At 45.3% G+C, this 21,936-nt stretch overlaps 1 protein-coding gene across 3 annotated transcripts in view; it reads left to right on the forward strand.

The window, feature by feature from the left end:
- CCDC85A (coiled-coil domain containing 85A) overlaps nt 1–21,936 on the forward strand; it is a 141,316-nt gene that overhangs the window by 103,692 nt on the left and 15,688 nt on the right. The window contains exon 4 of one of the 3 annotated variants that reach the window (XM_026676725.2): nt 18,205–18,327. The exons of the other annotated variants lie outside the window; for them this stretch is intronic. Coding sequence (XP_026532510.1) covers nt 18,205–18,327 — 123 coding nt within the window. The remainder of the gene's footprint in view (nt 1–18,204; nt 18,328–21,936) is intronic. 3 annotated transcript variants of the gene reach the window in all.

A 21,936-nucleotide genomic window follows, 5' to 3' on the forward strand; every position in this document is an offset into this window, starting at 1 on the left:
AGCCTCCAGCAGAGAACAGGACACTGCAAGGTTATTGAATTGTGAGCAGGGAGGATTTGGAAAAAGTGTAAGAGAAAATAGTTCAAAGTAAAATTTATTTATTCAATGCCCCAGAAGTTCAAGGGGTGTTGCAAGGAATTCAAGAGCAATACTTCGGTATATACACGAATCTTGCAACCGTATTAAGTGGTTGCAGCTCATCCAAGTGAAGAGTTTGAGTTGCTAGTTCTTGAAAGGCTGGATTTGGATCCATACATATTTAATTCTTTCTGTGGTAGCATATTTGTGATGACCCAGGGTGGGATACAAAAGCAACAAAGTCACAAAAACAGGTGAAGTCCCTTTAATTCCTTCAGCTTGGCTTCAAAGGTCCAATTATCATTGACTGGAGAAAAAACTCCCCCACAAACAGTTGCAAAAAGGAAGAACTTCAGTTCAAACTCAAAATACATATAAATTATAAATAGAAAAAAACAACACAAACCACACTCAAGCAATTAATAAGACAAGGCAGGATAAGGGCTTCAAGACGTCTACAGATATCAAAATACACACACTGGGAAGAACGCCAGAACTCAGATAAAAACTGACAAACTAGAAATATTTTCATGCTTTGCTTCCAGCACTGGCCCATGCGCAGTTTGTCCTTTTAAACAGTCCTCACAGCTGCAGCCCATGAAGGAGATCAAGGTCCTTTCCTCTCCCATAGACCACGCCATTCATGTTTCTCCCTTATCCGCTTCTCCCTGCATGCCCTAGGACAGGGGTGGGCAACCATGGCCGGGGGCCACATCCGGCCCGTTGGTCTGTCCAATGCGGCCCGCCCCTGAAAAAAATCGCTGGGTGTGGCGTATTGCCCTGTGCCGCATGGCCCCAAAGCTGCAAAACAGTGCGGAGCGATCTAGGGGTAGGAAAGAAAAGAAATTTGCAAAGGCCTCGGCTGGGAGTTCGAAATCACCTTGAGTGCGACCTCTCCGAAGGTGAGTCCCCGCCGATCCCCCTTTTTTCCGGGGCTTCCAGGCTTAAACTTTGCAAAGGCAAAGCTTGCAGGCTGGAGCGTCTTCCCGCCGAGGAGCGGGAAGGGTTCCACCCGGCGGGCGGGCGGGCTGCTTGGAGCCACCTAAAGCTAGGCCGCTGCTGGTGGAGCCTTGCCCTGCCTTGGTGCCCCGTTTCCCGGCTCGGCGGTCCTGCTCGGGCGGCACTTTAAAAGCCTACTCCCAGCACCCGAGCAACTTCCCAGCAACTTTCGGCTTCATTTTAACTCGCGGGCGCCAGGCATGATATTCCGCTCTGAAAAAAAAAAATCGGGCCGGCCAAAGAGACCCCTGCCGCGCGCCCGGGAGTGCCCGCTGCTTTCCTCGCGCCGGGGCCGGGCGGCACCGTGTTGCACGGAGGCTGGTCTGTGGCTGGCCCAGCTCCATTTTCCTGCTGCTCAGCGGCCTCCGCTCGCACCGCCTGAGCTCTGCTCAGGTATCCGGCTGGGGCTGTCAGGAGTTGCTACCGCCGGTGCAGCTCACGCGGCTCCAGTCCGCATTGCCTCGGGAAGGGAAAGGCAAAACCAGGAGCCGCTGCTGCCGTTGCAAAGCGCCGCCGTGGCTCTTCCTTTTGCCTTTCCCTTCCTGAGGCAACGCGGACTGGAGCGCGAGCCGCGCCAGCAACTCCTGACTCGGGGCCTCCGAGGGGAGGGGAAGGAGGAGAAGAAGGGGTGGGGGGAAAGGAGGGGCGATTCCCAAAAAATCGGAATTCGATTTTAATCGGAAGAATATCATGCCTGGGCGCTCGCGCCTGGCCCCGAGCCGCGGCGGAGGGGAAGCCCGGCGGGCAGGCGGGCTTCTTGGAGGAGGCGACCCAGCGGCGCTCCGGGCTTCCCTCCGCCCGTGCGGCTCAGGGCGAGGCGCGGCGACCATGAGTTAAAACGGCCGAAAGTTGCTGGGAAGTTGCTCGGTTTTCCGGGGCTTCCAGGGCTTTGCAAAGGCAAAGTTTGCAGGCTGGAGCGTCTTCCGCCGAGCAGGAAGGGTTCCGCCCGGTGGGCGGGCGGGCTGCTTGGATCGGGCTGCTGTGCGGCTCGGGCGGCGCGGCGCCCGCGAGTTAAAACGAAGCCGAAAGTTGCTGGGAAGTTGTTCGGATTTCTGGAGCTTCCAGGCTTAAACTTTGCTCGGCGGCACTTTAAAAGCCTGCTCCCAGCACCCGAGCAACTTCCCAGCAACTTTCGGCTCCTTTTAACTCGCGGGCGCTCGTGCCTGGCCCCGAGCTGCGGGGCAGAGGGAAGCTCGGCGGGCGGGCGAGCTGCTTGGAGGAGGCGACCGGCGGTGCTCCGGCAGCAGCAACAGGCAGTTTCGCCCGGGCTCCGCTCAGGTGTCTGGCTGGGGCTGTGAGGAGTTGCTACCGCCGGCGCAGCTCCGTGCGGCTCCAGTCCAGCGTTGCCTTGGGAAGGAAAAGGCAAAACCAGGAGCCGCTGAGCCTGAGCCTCCGGTGCCGCTGCTCCCATTGCAAAGCACCGCCGCGGCTCTTCCTTTTTGCCTTTCCTTCCCGAGGCAGCGCGGGAGCCAGCGGTAGCAACTCCTGACTCAGGGGGCCTCCGAGGACAGGGGAAGGAGGAGAAGGGGGAAGGGTGGGGGCGATTCCCAAAAAATCTTGTGCTGACCCGGCCCGTCTGTCAAATTTTAAAAGTCAATGCGGCCCCCGAGCCAAAAAGTTTGCCCACCCCTGCCCTAGGATGAAGAGGGGATGGGCCTGGGTGCCCAGCCAGCCTGTGCCCTTCCCCAGTTTCCTCCACAACCTCCGGAGCCACATCCCACTCCCTGTTGTCTGTTCCTCCTCTCCCTCGGAGTCAGATCCTAACAGGGGCATGACAATATTAGTTTGCCACTATGTTTTCCGGATGCATTCTATCTTTAATAGCTGGACAAATGTGTGGCAAGTGAATACAATGAAGTACTATCTAATCTCTCTGTACTTTGACCATCTTAGAAATGTGAACATCCTGTTTGATGCAGGTTTTCTTTTCAATGGGAAAACAAACTTCAGTTTTTTAAAATATCTAATTTAGTAATGCATAGAATCAGAAAATGGGGGATATGGAGGGGACCTCAAGGAACAACCATTCCAACCCTTCTCAGTGTGCAGGAAAATCAATTAAACCATCCTTGAAAGGTGACTTCCTAACTTCTTAAAAATACCCAGAGGGGGAACTCAGGCTCTCTGTAGTTAGATTATTCTTCTGTTGTACATATCTTACAATTATATAATTTTTCCTTATATTTAAACAAAACCTAGGTAGCTTTAACTTTGGCTGATTATTTTTGACTTCTATATCAATAGAAAATAGTTCCTGGTCATCTTCTCTATGTCACCCTTTAGTGTATTTAAACACTGATATCATGTCTCCCTTCAGGCTTCTTTCTTCTGTAGACTGAACATTCCAAGTTCCTTCAGATTGTCTTCACTAGGCATATCCTTAAGTACTTGCATCATCTCCGCCTATTAAAAATGCTGAAATTGAAGGGAATTATATCCATAGCATTTTCTTTTCCCACTGAAGTAGTTACTTTTCTCAAAGGAGATGAGATTTGTCTCACATGACCTACTTTTGACAAAGCCATGCTGACTTTTAGCAATCACAATATTGTCTTCAAGAGGCTTTACAAGTGACCTGCTCCATTAACTGCTCGAACATCTTTCCAGGTATTAATATCAGACTCACTGGCTGAGAATCACTGGGATCCTCTTTTTCTCCCGCTTTCTTTAAGAGGGGAACTATTTGTTCTCAAGTCTTCTGACATTTTCCTAGCAATTCATGTTTCCTAAAAGAAAAATATCAGAAGCCCTAACACAGTACTTCTTGAACTGGAGGTAATTACTCCAAAGATTTAATTCGGCCATATCCTGGGGATAATGGAGCAATTTACTTTGCTTGCTTTGTGTGTCAAGTATCCACTTCGAAACAGCTGCTACCACCACACTTGGTTAAAATAACAATCTCTTTTTGTGGGGGTAATGACATTATTCAAGCCTGAGAAAAGTGATAATGGGGTAAAACAATTTGCAAACAGTTCCTTCCATGTTGTAGGATGTACTTTATCAGGACCTACAGGCACCAGATTAGCTAGATTGTTTTCCAGATCTTAACTGACCCTCCCATCTTGTGTCTATTCTTCCTCATTCCTTTGAATATAAAGGCAGAGGCAAATAGGAATTCCTTTTTTTTTTTTTTTTTGTAACTGCTAAGGTTTCTCCATTTGGAGCAAATAGTGAGCCTAGCATTTCTTTTGCCTTCCGTTTGTTACTACAGTTTGAAGAAACACTTCTTGTTGCAATTTTTCCTGGCATGTTAGCCTTATTTCATTTTGTGCTTTTGCTTTCCTAAACACATTTCTACATATCTAGGGTGAATCTTTGCAAACTGTCTTGGTCACTAGCCATTCTATTTCCAATTTCCATTTCCCAAAAGCATCCTTTTTTTTTTTAGTCTTAACTCCCTTTGTGAGCTGAGTTTTCTTCCTCATTAGTATTGGGACTGTACTATCCTTAATTCAGTTTTCAAAAGGTCCCAGGCACTTTGGCTTCAAGCTTTTCTTCTCAGACAGGGCAGATTATACTCACTGTCACAACATGGCCTTGTCAAATAAAGTTGAATAATTAGCTATTCCTGTGCATGTGATTTTACTGACTTTGCAATTTTATGAGAATGAAGATGGCATTGCATGACAGAGGGAAGTAATTTGCTTGAACAGTAAGGTACTTGTGTGCTTCACTTTATATTGGATTTATACAAAAACTGCTATGCTGCAACAGCATAGCCCAAGGAAACTTCAGAAGCTCCAGTCTAATTACAGCTATTGATTTTTACTATCCTTCATTTGTTTTTCTTTATTTTTTCCTTTAGTCTCCTCTGCCGTTCTCTTCAGCCATAACTGGCAAAAGAGAACCTCCTGGTCTAGCAAGCTCCTGCTTGAAAAGTGGGTGACTAGAAGGGCCTTTGCCCAGGGGCACTTTTTGTGACCGGTTGCACCTCTTCTGGAATGGGAGATCTTATTCATGGAAAACTCATGGAATACATTACTTTAATATGCTCTGTGTGGGGCTTTACCTTGACAAACATTTGCAAGCTTTAGCTGGTTCAGAATGCATTGCCACAGACACTTTTGAGCATTCCACTGGTCCATGATCTGCCAGTCTCCCAGTGGGCTTCCATGTACAATTCAGGAGGTTGGTCATTATCTATAAAGCCTTGTGTGGCACAGGGCAGGTTATTTAGGACCACCTGTCTCTGCTTACTGTGCTAGATCTGGTAGGGTTGGCATGTTTTATATCCCATCAATGCCGTCTTGTGGGACCTAGGAGCTGTGCCTTCATTGTTGATGTACCTGCTTTGAAGGACTCCTCTCCCCTGGATATTTGAATGGTCCAGACCTAGTAGACCTTTCAGAATGTTTTTTAGTGAGTGAATCCTGTTGGTTTGTTGAATTTAATCTTTGTTTCATCATTTCCTTGGTGAGATTGGCAGCTTCAATCAATGAATCCAATATAAATCATCTCTAATGATTTATCTGATGGAAGGGGGAAATGGTTTTGATATTCAACTCCTTAACAACCTTCTCCCATCATTCCCCTAGAAGTTTCTTGGAGTTCTTTTGTAGAACTGGATGGCCCAGACAGAGAGATGACCAAAACTGAATGTGCTAATTGCCTAATCCTCCTATTTATATATTTATTTGTATCTCACCTTTATTGTTTTAACAAATAACTCAAGATAGTGAACATATCCAGTATATCTTTCTCCTCCCATTTTCCCCACAATAACCCTGTGTGGTAGGTTGAGCTGAGTGACTGACCCAAAGTCACTTATTGATGGAATAGCAGGATTCAAATGTGGCTATGCAGATAATTTATTTCTTTACTCATTCAATTTGATCTTCCTTCCTTCCTTCCTTCCTTCCTTCCTTCCTTCCTTCCTTCCTTCCTTCCTTCCTTCCTTCCTTCCTTCCTTCCTTCCTTCCTTCCTTCCTTCCCTTCCCTTCCCTTCCCTTCCCTTCCCTTCCCTCCCAGATCTTTTGAGAATCATGCGCTGAACCCTGTTTCAGAAGGTGACAAGCCAAGTTACCAGGACAGGGAAAGATATCCTTTCCCCCCTCATGATAAAGTTGATTGGAACATCTCCCTTAAGAACACAAAATGGATTTATAAGGGGGTCAACCAGCTGATTTCAAAAAACCAAACTTCCAAAATTATTCTGCAATAGTCTATTCCTGAAAGGAAATGGGATCCACCCATTTCTATGAACTCTCTGCTGAACATGCATGTGGCAGAGGCTTTCCTTTGACTAGCAATCTCTTGTTTCCAATGTCTCCCCTTTCTGAAGCTTTTAAAGGGTATAGTGCTTCTTCAAGCTTCCTCAAGCCTCCCAAGTGTTCCCTGGGAGTGACAAGGAGCTGTCCCTATCTGGCCACCATATTCTGTACCTTCCCTCAGGTAAGACTTTTTAATAACCCTCAGTAGATACCTTGTGGTAGCATTTGTTTTGAAGGTCATCGTAACCAAAGATGATTGTGCATAGATGAGAGTCAGCTTGTGTGAATGGGTGGCCATATAAAATTAATTAATTAATGATGGAGTTTCTCAAATACACAAAGGATTGGAAAATTGATATAATGCAGCACAGAGTTCTGCAACAGTCACAAGTATTATCTGCAGGACCTTTATCTCACTTCTCATTAGGAGGAACCTTATGAATGAGTAGGGGTCATGTTTGTTCCCTGGTCTTCTTCCGCCACTGTTTGGAAACTAGAATGGATCAAAATCTTAAATGCAGCTATGTTTAGATGAACAGATAATAGCAATTTACTCTGGCTCTTCTTCATTTGGAAATATTTTTTAAAATGAGAGATGTTTTGAGAATTGGATTACACAGGGTTTTTTTAAACTTCCCTTCATTTGTGATGGTGAGGTGTCTTTGAAATAAATACCAGCAAAATTGTATTATATTCAAAGGGACTTAAAATGAAATAACTAGATACACTAAAATTACTTTTAGATAATTTTTATTAAAATTTGCCTTAATTTTGGTCTTGATTATGACACCATTGATGACATTGGCCATGAGAATAACACCAAAATCAGAGCTCTCAAGGCATTTGATTTTCAGTAGAATAAAAGAAGCTCTTATTTCATAATTCTGATTTTATCTCTGTATTTGAATTTTTGTCACTGTTCCAGATACATTAATATTGTTTCTTTTTCTGTGTTTGTTTGGTTTCGAAGCTGTTGAGATTTCGTGAGACTAGTTTGCAGGCACATAGTTTATTTTGGCTGTCCTAAAGGTTAAGCTAGTTACAGGAAGGGAAGGAATGACATTAAAGCTGGAATGCCAAGCTGACCATCAGGGCACAATATGCTTCATCAGCTGGCTTTTTTCTTTCTTTTACTGAGATTAAAGAGCAGAAGCTGTTCCCAAATGCATCCCCAGTGCCAAATGAGCAATAGCTGCTGGGTAGAAGAATCAAGCCTATTGGAAAATCTCTTAAGGCATGCCTGTCCTGAGGATACTGATGTACTCCCTCCCACTCTCTAGGTTTTGGCTGTTCTTGCTTGTCAAGGGGAAATTGCTGGGGGAAGTGGCAGCCAGCTTGACATTTTCTGAAAGAAGCAAGATGACAAACGAGATACCATCCAAGACAATGAACTGGACACATAACATTGGGTTTTGCACTTGTTCCAGTACTTATTGATTACAGTAAAAAAGAGATCATTTTTAAAAGAGCAATGCTTCAGAGCTGGAGAAACATTTGTTTTTACTTTTGATAGAAACTACATTACAAAGGTTTAGATTGGCTTTTCTCAAGCAGTATACTAGAGAGTTGTGAGACATAAGTTAATGAAATGCAAGAAAGCTCAGTTGAGTTGAATCTGTCTCAAGAGTTGAGGCTATCAACTGCCTCTCCATGCCTCTCCTCTACTACAATAGAACTGGAATTGTCTCTTTCCTGGCATCTTGCACTGGGACAAATTGCAGCTGCATATACTGACTGCACAAGCATCTTTCAGTTTCCATCAAATTGAAAAAAATTCTGCAGAGTAAAGAAGAAGAGGATGTTTCTTTATTCAGCCGTCCATCCTATTATGTAGAATCTGTTTATAGTAAAAACTATATGCTTCTCCCTCCCTCCTTTCATCTCCATTCAAACTAGGGAGGGACTTGTGTGAGATGTTTTTCAAGTTACTTTGTTGTCTAGGTTCAGATCCCTTTTATCTGACCATTGCCTCTTCTTCCATTCAGTATTTTGCATTAGACTGTTGGCCTCCTCAGTTTCTCAGAATGTTACTCCCTCCAGCTATACTGAACTAACACTCCAGCTGTACTGAACTAACATTCCTATAATCCAGCACAAGTCTCTTATTACTGGTTAGTAGGTATACTACAGCAGTTAAAGTTTAATGTATTTGCAGGACAAGGAAAGGCTGGTATTAGCATCAGAAAAAGAGGAGGAATTACCTATCACTTTCTAAATGGGGTTCTTTTAGCTAGAGATTCCAAGATTTAATTGCTCCCAAATTTGGAGAAATACTTCTCTAGTTTAAAATTGAGGAAAAATAATTATCTTTCCAGAACAATGTATAGTGTATCAGACATAATCTGAGTTTTTAAGTGTCAGCTCTAAATAAATGAAAATGATTTCCTTGAGTGCTATTATGACTAAGCTGTTGCATACTTTTTTTTCCTGTCAAAATTTCTCTCAGGGATATTTCTCTGCTTCCTTGATCCCTTAAAATGGCTTCAAGTAACCTGATGATAACAAGAACTTAATGTACTTATAATTTAATAAAGAATTGCTTTATATCCATTATTTAACTTAGCCTCTGTCTGCCATTAGAAGGAAGGAAGGAAGGACGGAAGGCTTCAGTTGGTCCAGAACTATGGCATCAGTATGTACAGTAGAACTATGTTCCAGGTCTCTTCTCTGAAACAATATCATATTATTAGACCCAGGAAATATGTGTTCCTAGTGGTGGTCCTTGCCCTTTGGAATCAACCAGGGGTGGGATTCTACCAGTACGGACCAGTTCTATAGAACTGGTTGTTATGATTCTGCACAGTTCAGAGAACTGGCAAATTGTGCCACTGGCTGGCCCCTCCCCTCCCCTCCCTGCCTGCCCCTCCCCTTCCCGCCCAGTCATTCCTTACCTGGCCTGCATGCCATCCAACTTATGCCTTCGCCTAATTTTTGGTAAGTTGCTATTTTTCCTTTTTTTCCCCTCTGATGATCAGCTGTTCCGACAATCAATTGTGCCACAAGATTTAAATTAGCTAGAAAGCAGGAAATCATTGCTTTGCCTTCACCCAGGAGGCTTCCCTGAGGCCCAGTCAGGGATGGTATTCAGGGGGTTGAGGGGGAAGTGGCCTGAGAACAGAGCTGAACCTTCCCTAGGACTGAAGCTTTTGTTTTTCAGTGCAGACTCAGGCAGCAGATTGCAGAAAGGAAGATGTATGAGCGAATCTGTGATTCTGTGAGCAACTCAATCTGCCTGCCCGCTTTGCCTGATTTTGAATAAAAGTTGCTCTTTTTTATTAAAAAAATTCAATATTTACATACATGGTGTGTTGTAAGTTAATTTTGTGAGTTTCCTTGCAAGCAAATTTTATGTGACAGACTCAGGCGGCAGATTGCATAAAGGTAGATCTGTGAGTGAATCTGTGATTCTGTGAGTAAAGATCTGTGATTTTGGGTAAAAGTTGTTCTTTTTTAAATAAGAAATTCAATATTTACATAAATATTTATAATATTTACATACAAGTCACGCCCAACCAGTCATGTGACCACCAAGCCACGGCCAGTCAGTAAGCCATACCCACCCAATCACATGCTCACCAAGCCACACCCACAAATTAGGCCACACCCACAGAACCGGTTGTTAAGAAATTTGAATCCCATTCCTGGAATCAACCCCCATACCTTTAGAATTTAATGTCTAATTTTTCTCCTATATTTTGGTTAATTGTTTTGTATCCCTCAAGCACTATGAAGAATCATGTTGCTTGAATTAGGCGACCATTTATATTTTATATATATTTAAGAAGAACATATAAGGACATCCACAGAATGTCTGATCACAGCTGCTCAAGAAAAGAACCAAAACCTTCTATATTGTATAATTTTTGGTAATATGCCAAAATGGGCTTGCTATTTAGCAAATAAATTAACATCTTCCTGAAGGCAAATAATTCGATAAATATTACTGCAGCAAATATTGTTTAAATAATAATTCTATTAAACGTTATTATTATCTTAGCCTGGAGAGTACAAAGTCCTGTAACTGTTGCTAAAATGATGTGGTCTGCATCTGAAAGGAAATCATGCAGTCTTTTAATACACTGCTCAAAAAAATAAAGGGAACACAAAAATAAGACATCCTAGATCTGAATGAATTAAATATTCTTATTAAATACTTTATTCATTACATAGTTGAAAGTGCTGACAACAAAATCACACAAAAATTATCAATGGAAATAAAATTTAGCAACCCATGGAGGTCTGGATTTGGAGTTACACTCAAAATTAAAGTGGAGAAAAACACTACAGGCTGATCCAACTTTGATGTAATGTCCTTAAAACAAGTCAAAATGAGTAGTGTGTGTGGCCTCCACGTGCCTGTATGCCCTCTCTACAATGCCTGGGCATGCTCCTGGTGAGGTGGCAGATGGATCTCCTCCCACACCTGGACTAAAGCATCCCCCAACTCCTGGACAGTCTGTGGTGCAACCTGGCGTTGGTGGATGGAGCGAGACATGATGTCCCAGATTTGCTCAATTGGATTCAGGTCTGGGGAACGGGCGGGCCAGTCCATAGCATCAATGCCTTCGTCTTGCAGGCTGACACACTCCAGCCACACGAGGTCTAGCATTGTCGTGCATTAGGAGGAACCCAGGGCCAACCGCACCAACGTATGGGGTCTGAGGATCTCATTTCAGTACCTAATGGCAGTCAGGCTACCTCTGGCAAGCACATGGAGGGCTGTGCAGCCTCCTAAAGAAATATCACCCCACACCATTACTGACCCACTGCCAAACTGGTCATGCTGGAGGATGTTGCAGGCAGCAGAACGTTCTCCACGGCGTCTCCAGACCCTGTCACGTCTGTCACGTGCTCAGTGTGAACCTGCTTTCATATGTGAAGAGCACAGGGTGCCAGTGGCGAATTTGCCAATCCAGGCATGATATTCCCCTCTGAAAAAAAAATCGGGGCCGGCCAAAAGAGACCCCCCACCGCGCGCCAAGAAATCGCCCGCCCGCCGCTCGCCCTGCCCGCCGCTCCCTGCAAGGTCAACGTCTGCGCTGCGGAGGAGAGGGCTGCAGCCAGTTCCTCCTGCTTGCTGAGAAAGCCGCGGCTCTCCCGGCGAGGTGGGAACGAGGGGCAGGAGGAGGCATGCACACACCCGCAGCTCACTTTCCCAGCTTTGCCCAGCGCCTGGCGCGGCCCTGGCAGGATGAGCGGAGGGTCTGGCGGGAGGCGCTCGCTGCCCTCCAGGGCCGCGCCAGAGCCGCGAGGGCTGGGCAAAGCTGGGAAAGTGAGCTGTGGGTGTGTGCGTGCCTCCCCCTGCCCCTCGTTCCCAATTCTCGCCGGTAGGGAAAACCGAGGCGCTAACCTCGCTCATTCTCCCCGCGTCGGGCTAAGGGTGGTTTCCACTGCGAGCGGCTCAGACCCCAGGGCACCTTCCACCTTCTCCTCCTGGAGCAGCCCAGCCTCACCTTTCTCCGTTCTCCCCCAAACCCGGACTAATTCCAAGCCTCTGGAGTGCAAGTTTCAAACCCACTTTGCAACGAGGTTCGCTTCCTTCTCACATTCGCTCCCGCATCACCACCGCCCGCCCCGCGTGCGCTCTTTCGGGGCCGGCCAAAAGAGACCCAGCGCCGCGCGCCAAGAAATCGCACACACATACACCAACACCCTTCCTTTCCAGCCGGTGGTGTGGATCAGCTCCAGAGCTGGGCAGCTGCTTCCCTGCTCCTGACTCAGGGGACCTCCAAGGGGAGAGGAAGGAGGAGAAGAAGGGGGAGGGGGCGCGATGAAAATCGGAATTCGATTTTAATCGGAAGAATATCATGTGTGCAATCTTGGTGTTCTCTGGCAAATGCCAAAAGTCCTGAATGGTGTTGGTCTCTAAGCACAACCCCCACCTGTGGATGTCGGGCCCTCATACCACCTTCATGGAGTCTGTTTCTGACCGTTTGAGCAGCCACATGCACATTTGTGGCCTGCTGGAGTTCATTTTGCAGGGCTCTGGCAGTGCTCCTCCTGTCCCTCCTTGCACAAAGGTGGAGGTAGCGGTCCTGATGCTGGGTTGTTGCCCTCCTATGGCCTCCTCCACGTCTCCTGATGTACTGGCCTGTTTCCTGGTAGCGCCTCCATGCTCTGGACGCTACGCTGACAGACATAGCAAACCTTCTTGCCACAGCTCATATTGATGTGCCATCCTGGATGAGCTGCACTACCTGAGTCACTTGTGTGGGTTGTAGACTCCGTCTCATGCTACCACTAGAGCAGGGGTGGGCAAACGTTTTGGCTCGGGGGCCGCATTGACTTTTAAAATTTGATAGACGGGCCGGGTCAGCACAAGATTTTTTGGGAATCGCCCCCCCCCCACCCTTCACCCCCTCTTCTCCTCCTTCCCCTCCCCTCGGAGGCCCCCTGAGTCAGGAGTTGCTACTGCTGGCGTGGCACCGCGCGGCTCCAGTCCCACGTTGCCTTGGGAAGGGAAAGGCAAAAAGGAAGAGCCGCGGCAGTGCTTTGCAACGGGAACAGCGGCACTGGAGGCTCACGCTCAGCGGCTCCTGGTTTTGCCTTTTCCTTCCCAAGGCAACGTGGGACTGGAGCCGCACGGAGCTGTGCCGGTGGTAGCAACTCCTGACAGCCCCAGCCGGACACCTGAGCGGAGCCTGGGCGAAACTGCCTGTTGCTGCTGCCGGAGCACCACCGGGTCACCTCCTCCAAGCAGCCTGCCCGCCCACCGGGCTCCCCCTCTGCCGCGGGGCTCGGGGCCAGGCGCGAGCGCCCGCGAGTTAAAGGAAGCCGAAAGTTGCTGGGAAGTTGCTCGGGTGCTGGGAGCAGGCTTTTAAAGTGCCGCCCAAGCAAAGTTTAAGCAGCCCGCCCACCCGCCGGGCGGAATCCTTCCTGCTCCTCGGCGGGAAGATGCTCCAGCCTGCAAACTTTGCCTTTGCAAAGCCCTGAAGCCCCGGCGACTTCCAGGAACTTTCCGCTCGTTTAACTCGCGGGCACTGCACCTGGCGGAGGAAGCCTGGAGCCTCCTCCAGCAGCCTGCCCACTTCACGCGCTCGAGGCAGGCGCGATGCCCGCGAGTTAAGGAAGCTCGAAAGTTGTGAAGTTGCCGGGTGCTGGGAGCAGGGAAGTGCCGCCCGAGCAAAGTTTAAGCCTGGAAGCCCTCAGAGCAACTTCCCAGCAACCGCCGTTTAACCGTGGCGCCGCACGCTTGCCCGAGCCGCCGCGTGGCTCAAGCAGCCCACCCCACCTGCCAGCATCCCCTGCTCCTAAAAGGAGCCCAGCCTGCTGAAGTTGCTGCAAAGTTTAAGCCTGGAAGCAGGCTTTAAAGCCTTCCCAGCAACTCTTCCTCGCAGGTGCTCGTGCCTGGCGGAGGGGAACCCAGAGCCTCCTCCAAGCAGTCCGCCTGCCCGCCCGCCTGGAGCTTCCCTCTGCCCATGCGGCTCGGGGCCAGGCGCAAGCACCCACGAGTTAAAAGGAAGCCGAAAGTTGCTGGGAAGTTGCTCGGGTGCTGGGAGCAGGCTTTTAAAGTGCCGCCCGAGCAAAGTTTAAGCAGCCCGCCTGCCCGCCGGGCAGAATCCTTCCTGCTCCTCGGCGGGAAGATGCTCCAGCCTGCAAACTTTGCCTTTGCAAAGCCCTGGAAGCCCCGGAAAACCGAGCGACTTCCCAGGAACTTTCCGCTTCGTTTTAACTCGCGGGCACTCGCACCTGGCGGAGGGGAAGCCTGGAGCCTCCTCCAAGCAGCCTGCCCACCCGCCCGCCAGGCTTCCCTTCCGCCACGCGGCTCGAGGCCAGGCGCGATGCCCGTGAGTTAAAAGGAAGCCGAAAGTTGCTGGGAAGTTGCTCGGGTGCTGGGAGCAGGCTTTTAAAGTGCCGCCCGAGCAAAGTTTAAGCCTGGAAGCCCCGGAAATCCGAGCAACTTCCCAGCAACTTTCGGCTTCGTTTTAACTCGTGGGCGCTCGCACCTTGCCCCGAGCCGCACGGCAGCCCGCTCCAAGCAGCCCGCCCCACCTGCCGGGCGGAACCCTTCCCGCTCCTCGGCGGGAAGACGCTCCAGCCTGCAAACTTTGCCTTTGCAAAGTTTAAGCCTGGAAGCCCCGGAAATCCAAGCAACTTCCCAGCAACTTTCGGCTTCGTTTTAACTCGCGGGCGCTCGCGCCTCGCCCCGAGCCGCACAGCAGCCCGCTCCAAGCAGCCCGCCCCGCCCGCCGGGCGGAACCCTTCCCGCTCCTCGGCGGGTAGACGCTCCAGCCTGCAAACTTTGCCTTTGCAAAGCCCTTGAAGCCTCGGAAAACCGAGCAACTTCCCAGCAACTTTCGGCTACGTTTTAACTCGCGGGCGCTCGCACCTCGCCCCGAGCCGCATGGCGGAGGGGAAGCCCGGAGCGCCACCGGGTCGCCTCCTCCAAGCAGCCCGCCTGCCTGCCCACCCGCCGGGCTTCCCCTCCGCCGCATGGCTCGGGGCCAGGCGCGAGCGCCCGCAAGTTAAAACGAAGCCGAAAGTTGCTGGGAAGTTGCTCGGGTGCTGGGAGCAGGCTTTTAAAGTGCCGCCCGAGCAGGACCGCCGAGCCGGGAAACGGGGCACCAAGGCAGGGCAAGGCTCCACCAGCAGCGGCCTAGCTTTAGGTGGCTCCAAGCAGCCCGCCCCGCCCGCCGGGTGGAACCCTTCCCGCTCCTCGGCGGGAAGATGCTCCAGCCTGCAAGCTTTGCCTTTGCAAAGTTTAAGCCTGGAAGCCCCGGAAAAAAAAGGGGGATCGGCGGGGACTCACCTTCGGAGAGGTCGCACTCGAAGGTGATTTCGAACTCCCAGCCGAGGCCTTTGCAAATTTCTTTTCTTTCCTACCCCTAGATCGCTCCGCACTGTTTTGCAGCTTTGGGGGCCACGCGGCACAGGGCAATACGCCACGCCCAGCGATTTTTTTTCAGGGGCGGGCCGGATTGGACAGACCAATGGCAGCGATTTTTTTTCAGGGGCGGGCCGCATTGGACAGACCAACGGGCCGAATGTGGCCCGCGGGCCGTAGTTTGCCCACCCCTGCACTAGAGTGAAAGCACCACCAGCATTCAAAAGTGACCAAACCATCAGCCAGAAAGCATTGGAACTGAGAAGTGGTCTGTGGTCACTACCTGCAGAATCACTCCTTTATTGGGGATGTCTTGCTAACTGCCTATGCTTTCCACCTGTTGTCTATTCCATTTACACAACAGAATGTGAAATTGATTGTCAATCAGTGTTGCTACCTAAGTGGACAGTTTGATTTCACAGAAGTGTGATTGACTTGGAGTTACATTGTGTTGTTAAGTGTTCCCTTTATTTTTTTTGAGCATTGTATATATTTTAAAGCCACATATGTTTTTAAAAATCTTATTATTCTAGTATCAGAATATAGAAGTATAAGGAATTAATTATAGATAATGCTTTGGCACCAAACTTGTATTAATCATCATCACCTGCACTTTACAAATGGTGAGTCTTTCTCTGCAGGTAATAAGAGTTACAGATTATTGTTTCATTGTGGTTTACATTGCTCTCTGCTACCCAGATTTTGAACAACCATTGCAATTATTCTCCAATAGTTATTTGATCCAACACCAATTAGATTTCTCATTCCCTATAAAAGGATTATTTCATCATGGAAATGATATCTTACCTTGTTTATATTTACACATACATTTCCTTCTCCAGTGGATCAGTTTTGGCCTGGAGGAACATTGTCCATGGAGTTGCAATGGGTCGGACATGACTTTGCAACTGACAACAACATATTTACACACACACACACACACACACACACACACACACACACACACACACTTTTTTTCTTTTTTACACTTCAAGTTCAAGCAGCATGTTCTTATATTTGTAATTTTATACATTCTTATATTTGTAATTTTGTTGTTTTGACAGTGCTTCAAGTGTATTTGTGTGAGAGTGTGTGTGAGACAGATGCAGGAAATTTCTGAATGAAAGGCAGCTATGATACCAATTTTAGGAGACATTTATAGCTGACATGTTGAAGACATGCTGTGGGTGAAAGGGTCTTGACTCCTCCACCTGCCTCTTTTGTTTCCACCTCTCTTGTCCTGGGGCGCATGGCACAATGTCTGTCTACACTAGTATAATAGTTTGCCTCCGCCACCACCATCTTCCCAGGGTCAGGGGTGGGTGGAAGACAGCATGTGATAGAAATGAAACTCTCTCGCAGCCTGGGAATTTATTCAGGCATAAACTGGGCATAATAGAAATAACCATAGGAAAATCAACTCTGTAACGTATATCTGGCCCTAACAGTTTTGAGATAATGGCTAGAGAACATCAGCCTTACCTTGTGATTTAAAATGGGTTTTATTAAAAAGAAGAAAAACTTTATTTTAGCTTGCATAATAAAATGACTGAGCAATTGGATGGAATAAGGCATTTACCACTTAGGCAAACTCTCATAAAATGCTATGGAGAGATCTAATGGGCAGGAGCTAGATTCAGACAGTTTTAAGATGTTGCAAAACTTGCAGGAATTGAGCTTGCACAAAAGCAAACTGTCATACAAAAATCTGAGGCAAATGTCTGAACTCTCTTCAATATTCATGATTTCTGCATAAATACGATCTAAAGTGTGATCTGTTCTCCACACATATTCTAAAATTAGATAGAGCACCCAATTAAACAATTGAGTCAAAAATATTACATTTGTTCATTCATTCATTGTGGAAATTATCCCTCACTTGGCCTGAAAAATTGTTCATTTTGGCTTAAGACAATCCTTAACTAAGATTGTGCGCTCCTTCCCTGCCTCGGCCCCCCCCGGACTGTTTCTTCTCAATGTTTTAATTAAATGGAAGGGTGGGGGAGAGGCAAAGCTAGTTGATAATATCACAAGCATCTCTGAAGAATCTGATCTGATTTGATTTGGTTGTGACTAGCCAAGCTATTATTACCTTCCTTGCAGAAAGGATATTTTTAGCATTTTACCAAAGCAAATGGCTGGATTAGGTTGCCCCAGCAACTGCAGTTTCACCTTGAACTCCTTTAAACACCACAGGAAGCATTTTGAACTTTACTTTCAAAGGGATTTGTGTAAAACAAGTAAAATCATTGGAAAATGGAGATTGTGATCAGACATTTTAATGTACAATGCGTAGGTTAGTGGATCTGAGACTGATTTGTAAACCCATTTCCCTCTTCCTGATAATGATAGATACCATATCTTAGATTAATACAGTGTGGTCTTGTTGCGTTTGTAAAAATAATACACTTGGTCTCAATTTGATGGAATCAGCTATGCTTAAATCTTGTGAAAATTAATAAGGCATATTAAATTGAACTTGTTTGCAGTAGGATTTAAACCTACTGTAATTTGTATTGGACCAAAGTTAAAAATTTTGGTTCCAAAGACTAATCAAGGCTTGTTGTTATTTGTAGAGCTTATAGGATATGGTCTTGATAAATAGCGGGAAGATTGTTACCAAGGCAACAATCAGATAAATGTAGTTTGAACCCATATGAAGAAAAAGATTTAGATAAATGTCTCAGACAGGATGACCCCTCCCCTTCCAATTCTCATGGAGATATAAGAGGGAAGAAAGGAAGCAGATTCAAACTTGAAAGGTCCTATTAGTGTGCTACAAATGTTCTTATTAAAGTAGCTTTAGGCAGACACATCTGTTTCTTAATCTGGTCTATCTGATAGGGCTGACACTATCCTGATATGACAGAAATATGTAGAAACTTCACCCAAAGACCATTTGCTGCACCAGGAACATCCTTCATTATGAGGGACTATGATACACATTTTAGAATTGTATATATGTGTGGATTTTGTGTTTGCCCAATGGGAATTAAAATAAAGAGGAAGGGTGGGTATGGGAATTGTTTTGTTTGATTAGCTTGGCCTACTTTTTTACTGTTAAATAGCTTTTGATTTTTTTTTACTAAGGATCCCATTAGGATGCCATCAGAGGCAGATGGGAATGTCTGTTCTCCGAGCCATCCAGCTAGCTTCAATGAACAGGCCTCCTTATCTTCTCAGCAGCCTGAAGCGATGGTTAATGCCCTCAAGGTAACATGCCTTGCTGTGCTTGGCACATATGCCAAATCTCCAACGTTTATGTTCTGTAACCATCCATATTCCATTGTTTTCAAAGCATCAGCATATTTCATAGGAAAACATAATAAACCCTGAATGCTAGTTTTCATCTCTTACATGTTATTCACAAATCATTCTTTATTATCTGTCTTAATCCGGGTTGTGAACTAGTATGTTCTGTCCTCCAAGCTTGAAAATATTGCATTAGTGAGCTATAAAGAGCCTTTCATCCAGACATATATGGATGGGGGTGTTTTTTTTTTTCTGAAATTTTGAAAATCACATTTATAGAGGAAAACATGGAAAGTCATATCAGCTAGTCTCTCTAGTGCAGCCTTCTTCAGACTGTGCTTTCCAGTTATGTTGATCTATAAGTTCCAATCTAAAACCATCAAACTGACACAAAATGATCTAGTCTAACATTCTATTTCCTACATAGAATGGGCTAATACCTTTCAGGAAAGTTTTATAAACAGGACATCGTGAAGGAGAAATATTCCTCCTATTCTCATCATTTGAAACTAAGATATTAAATCTTACCACACAGCAATTTACCCTACATTACTGCAAAATATACCCCGGTCACTGGAAGACATAGACTGCAAAGAAGTGGTGGCATATTGTAATGTACAAAACATCTGGTCTCTGGCCACTTCTGAGAAATATCTTGTCTTTGCATCAAATGGAAGTAACTTTGTAGTGCATTACCCTGTATTTTGGATATTTTATTAGGAAAACTGTGTGCCATTATCCTGCCTCCATTTTACATTTCAAAGCATGTTTGTGAATACTACAGAACGCGAATGAAACAGGTGGAATATACAATGGCCTGATGGAGTAGTTTAAGATGATGTGAAAATCAGAAGGATCATAAGAAGAATGATGTGTAGAGTTCAAATTGCTTCTGGACATACAAGTCTCATTTATCATGCTAATAGCCTACTATTAAACCTGTCCACCATAGTGCTTTTAAATTATTTTTAAAGAAAACTTAAAGTCAGTACATACTTCAGGAAAGTAAAGCCCATAAACTGATAATATATTTAATGTGAACAAATACTTTTTAACTTGTCCTTAATCTGTTCCAAATCATTTCACGACACAAAGGTCTATTATCATAAGATTGGGAAAGATTATTTCAAAGTTCACAGTTTTGTTAGTTTCGCTCTGTCTTTATTTAAGGGAGAAGTATTAAGTCCCACAGACATTTTATACTTGTGTTTTGCAGTTAGTGGATGCATATTATTACTTTGGAAAAATGCTTGGAGAAAAACTAATGTTTAAACCACATTGCACAATGCTGAATTCGATATCTCTGAAATTCCTGATACTCTCTGACTTGGTTGTTTGATTGCACATATTTCATTACCTGACTAGATAATACATTACCAGCAGATAACATCATCAGTGCTTGCTAGTGTGTTACCTAGTTTTGCAATGAAATGTCTGTAAACAAACAAGTTCGTACAACACCAAGGACTGCACAGTTCAACCTTAACCTACTATATTCTTTTCTGTCAGCTATCTCTGTTATCCAAAATAACCAAGTAGTTTTAGGCCTTTGAGAGATGTGCCTCTTATCAGCAACTTAATATTAAGGAAATAAACAGAATTTGCAGGAAATCATCTTATAGCAGCAGTTTTACAAAATCTCATTTTTGTTTTTTGGAAATGGTGAGGAATTGAACATTCATTAATGCAGCAACAGGGTTCAGGACAATAAAAATGAACCTATGAAAACGGAGAGAAAGTCACAACACATTATGCAAAATCTAGTTAAATTAAAAAGTCAGTTTCCATTTTGGTCATGTCTGAATAATAAGAAATAAAATAGTGATTACATGGACTATATAATATTGTATTATATCCTTGTGTAATAGAAACAGCAGTTTTTTAGTTATTAGCATTTAAAATGAAATAATTTTGAACAGGAGACCTGTATGCTTGAATGCAAAAGATGAAATGCAAGCTCAGTACTGCTTTAATATGAATACAGTAATTTCTTTAAGTAAGGCATCTTGGTCATTTTATTGTGGCACATGAGTTTTGAAAGAACAGTTGGCTATGGACCTTTACATTTCTAAAGAATAGCATATACCAGTTTCAGAATCTAAAAAAATAGTTCACCAAAATTCCTTAAGTTTACAATGTCGTCAACTTTATTATTTTTGAATTTTCCCCCCAATCACTTGATTTCATACAATGTCAGGCATGACTAACCAGGAACATTCACTGAGTTCAAAGCACAGAAAAGTTTATTATTGCTACCTGTAAGGCAAGAATCTAGTCAACTAAAGGTCATAGATAAATTAATGATAAATAAGGGCAAACAGAATTCATTTGGGGGTGGGGGGGTGGGCTAGGCTTAGGTATTTTATGACAACACAATTACTCCAAACTGATGACATATTTAACCCTGCCTTCTAGCTTAGCTTCTTCTACACATAATTGGATAGATCATAAATGTAAAAAATTTCCAATTACATGTTCATTATTATATTTGTTCAACAAGCTCTAGCAATAAAGGCATTTTGTGTGTAAAGAATAAATGTAAGTATATAGTATATATTGTATGTGGCCCAAGACAATTCCTCTTCACTCTTATAAATATCACTAAAAATCACATACTAATGTTAAAAGTTTATGAGGCTTGTGAGGCTTCATCTTCCTACTGTAGTTCAAGGATTTTCTTAGCCTTCTCTCTCAGAGTTTGAGCCATGGGAGAAGACTATTAAGTGACTTCTTCAGAAGCCTTCTGCCAGAGTATTGGTTGAAACATTTCCAGAATAGTTTCAGCGAAAGCTGCAGGATTACTTATTTCAAAGGCAACCAGCTTGGAGGTTCCTCCAGGTTTTTTTTTGCCAAAATTGCTGTCAAATCTGTCAAATCTGGAAGCACTTCAGTGAATACAGGTTGAAAAGGCTGAGACAAGTCTTATCCTGAGGTGATAGTCCAAAGGTTTATGATTTACTTTGTTTAGGTAAATCGGGTACCTTTTTATTTTAATGAAGTGAATTCACATTAGCTTCATGATGTGGGGGTCATTTCATCACAGTGAAGTTACATTGCTCTGCACAGACCTAATAATTATTAACAGAAGTCATCATGGATTTGTCAAGAACCAGACTTGCATACTAACCTTATTTCATGTATTGATTGGGAATTGTCCCATGAGCTGTTCAGAGCATCCAGTGATGGGAGGTGCTTCAGTCCCTTCTAGGAAGGCTGGGCTTAAACTTGAGGACACTCCTCCTCCTCCACGAGACTCCTCCTTAGCGTCCCCAGTTTTAGCTCAGCCTTTCTTCAGACAGGTTGTGTTATTGTTTTCCTGGTCGGAACAGAACACTGGCGATTTAGCTGATTTATTTCTCAGGTCAGGTAATACCATAGTTTCTGTCACCAACCACGCCCCTGGGAACCTCCAAAAGTCATTTTGCTCGGTTTTTTGTTTTGTTTTATTTTTACGTTCCAGCCTCCCGAGGCTAAAGCCTCATAAACAGGGAGGCTTATCTTTCCAATCTGCCCTGAGGCTAAAAGCCTCTCCTTTCAGAGACATGCTGCCTTAAACTTTTAAACAAAGAG

Source organism: Notechis scutatus, chromosome 1 (genome assembly GCF_049901735.1).
Source record: "Notechis scutatus isolate UNSWTSFEM ecotype Mainland chromosome 1, rNotScu1.2, whole genome shotgun sequence".
Taxonomy (NCBI): domain Eukaryota; kingdom Metazoa; phylum Chordata; class Lepidosauria; order Squamata; family Elapidae; genus Notechis; species Notechis scutatus.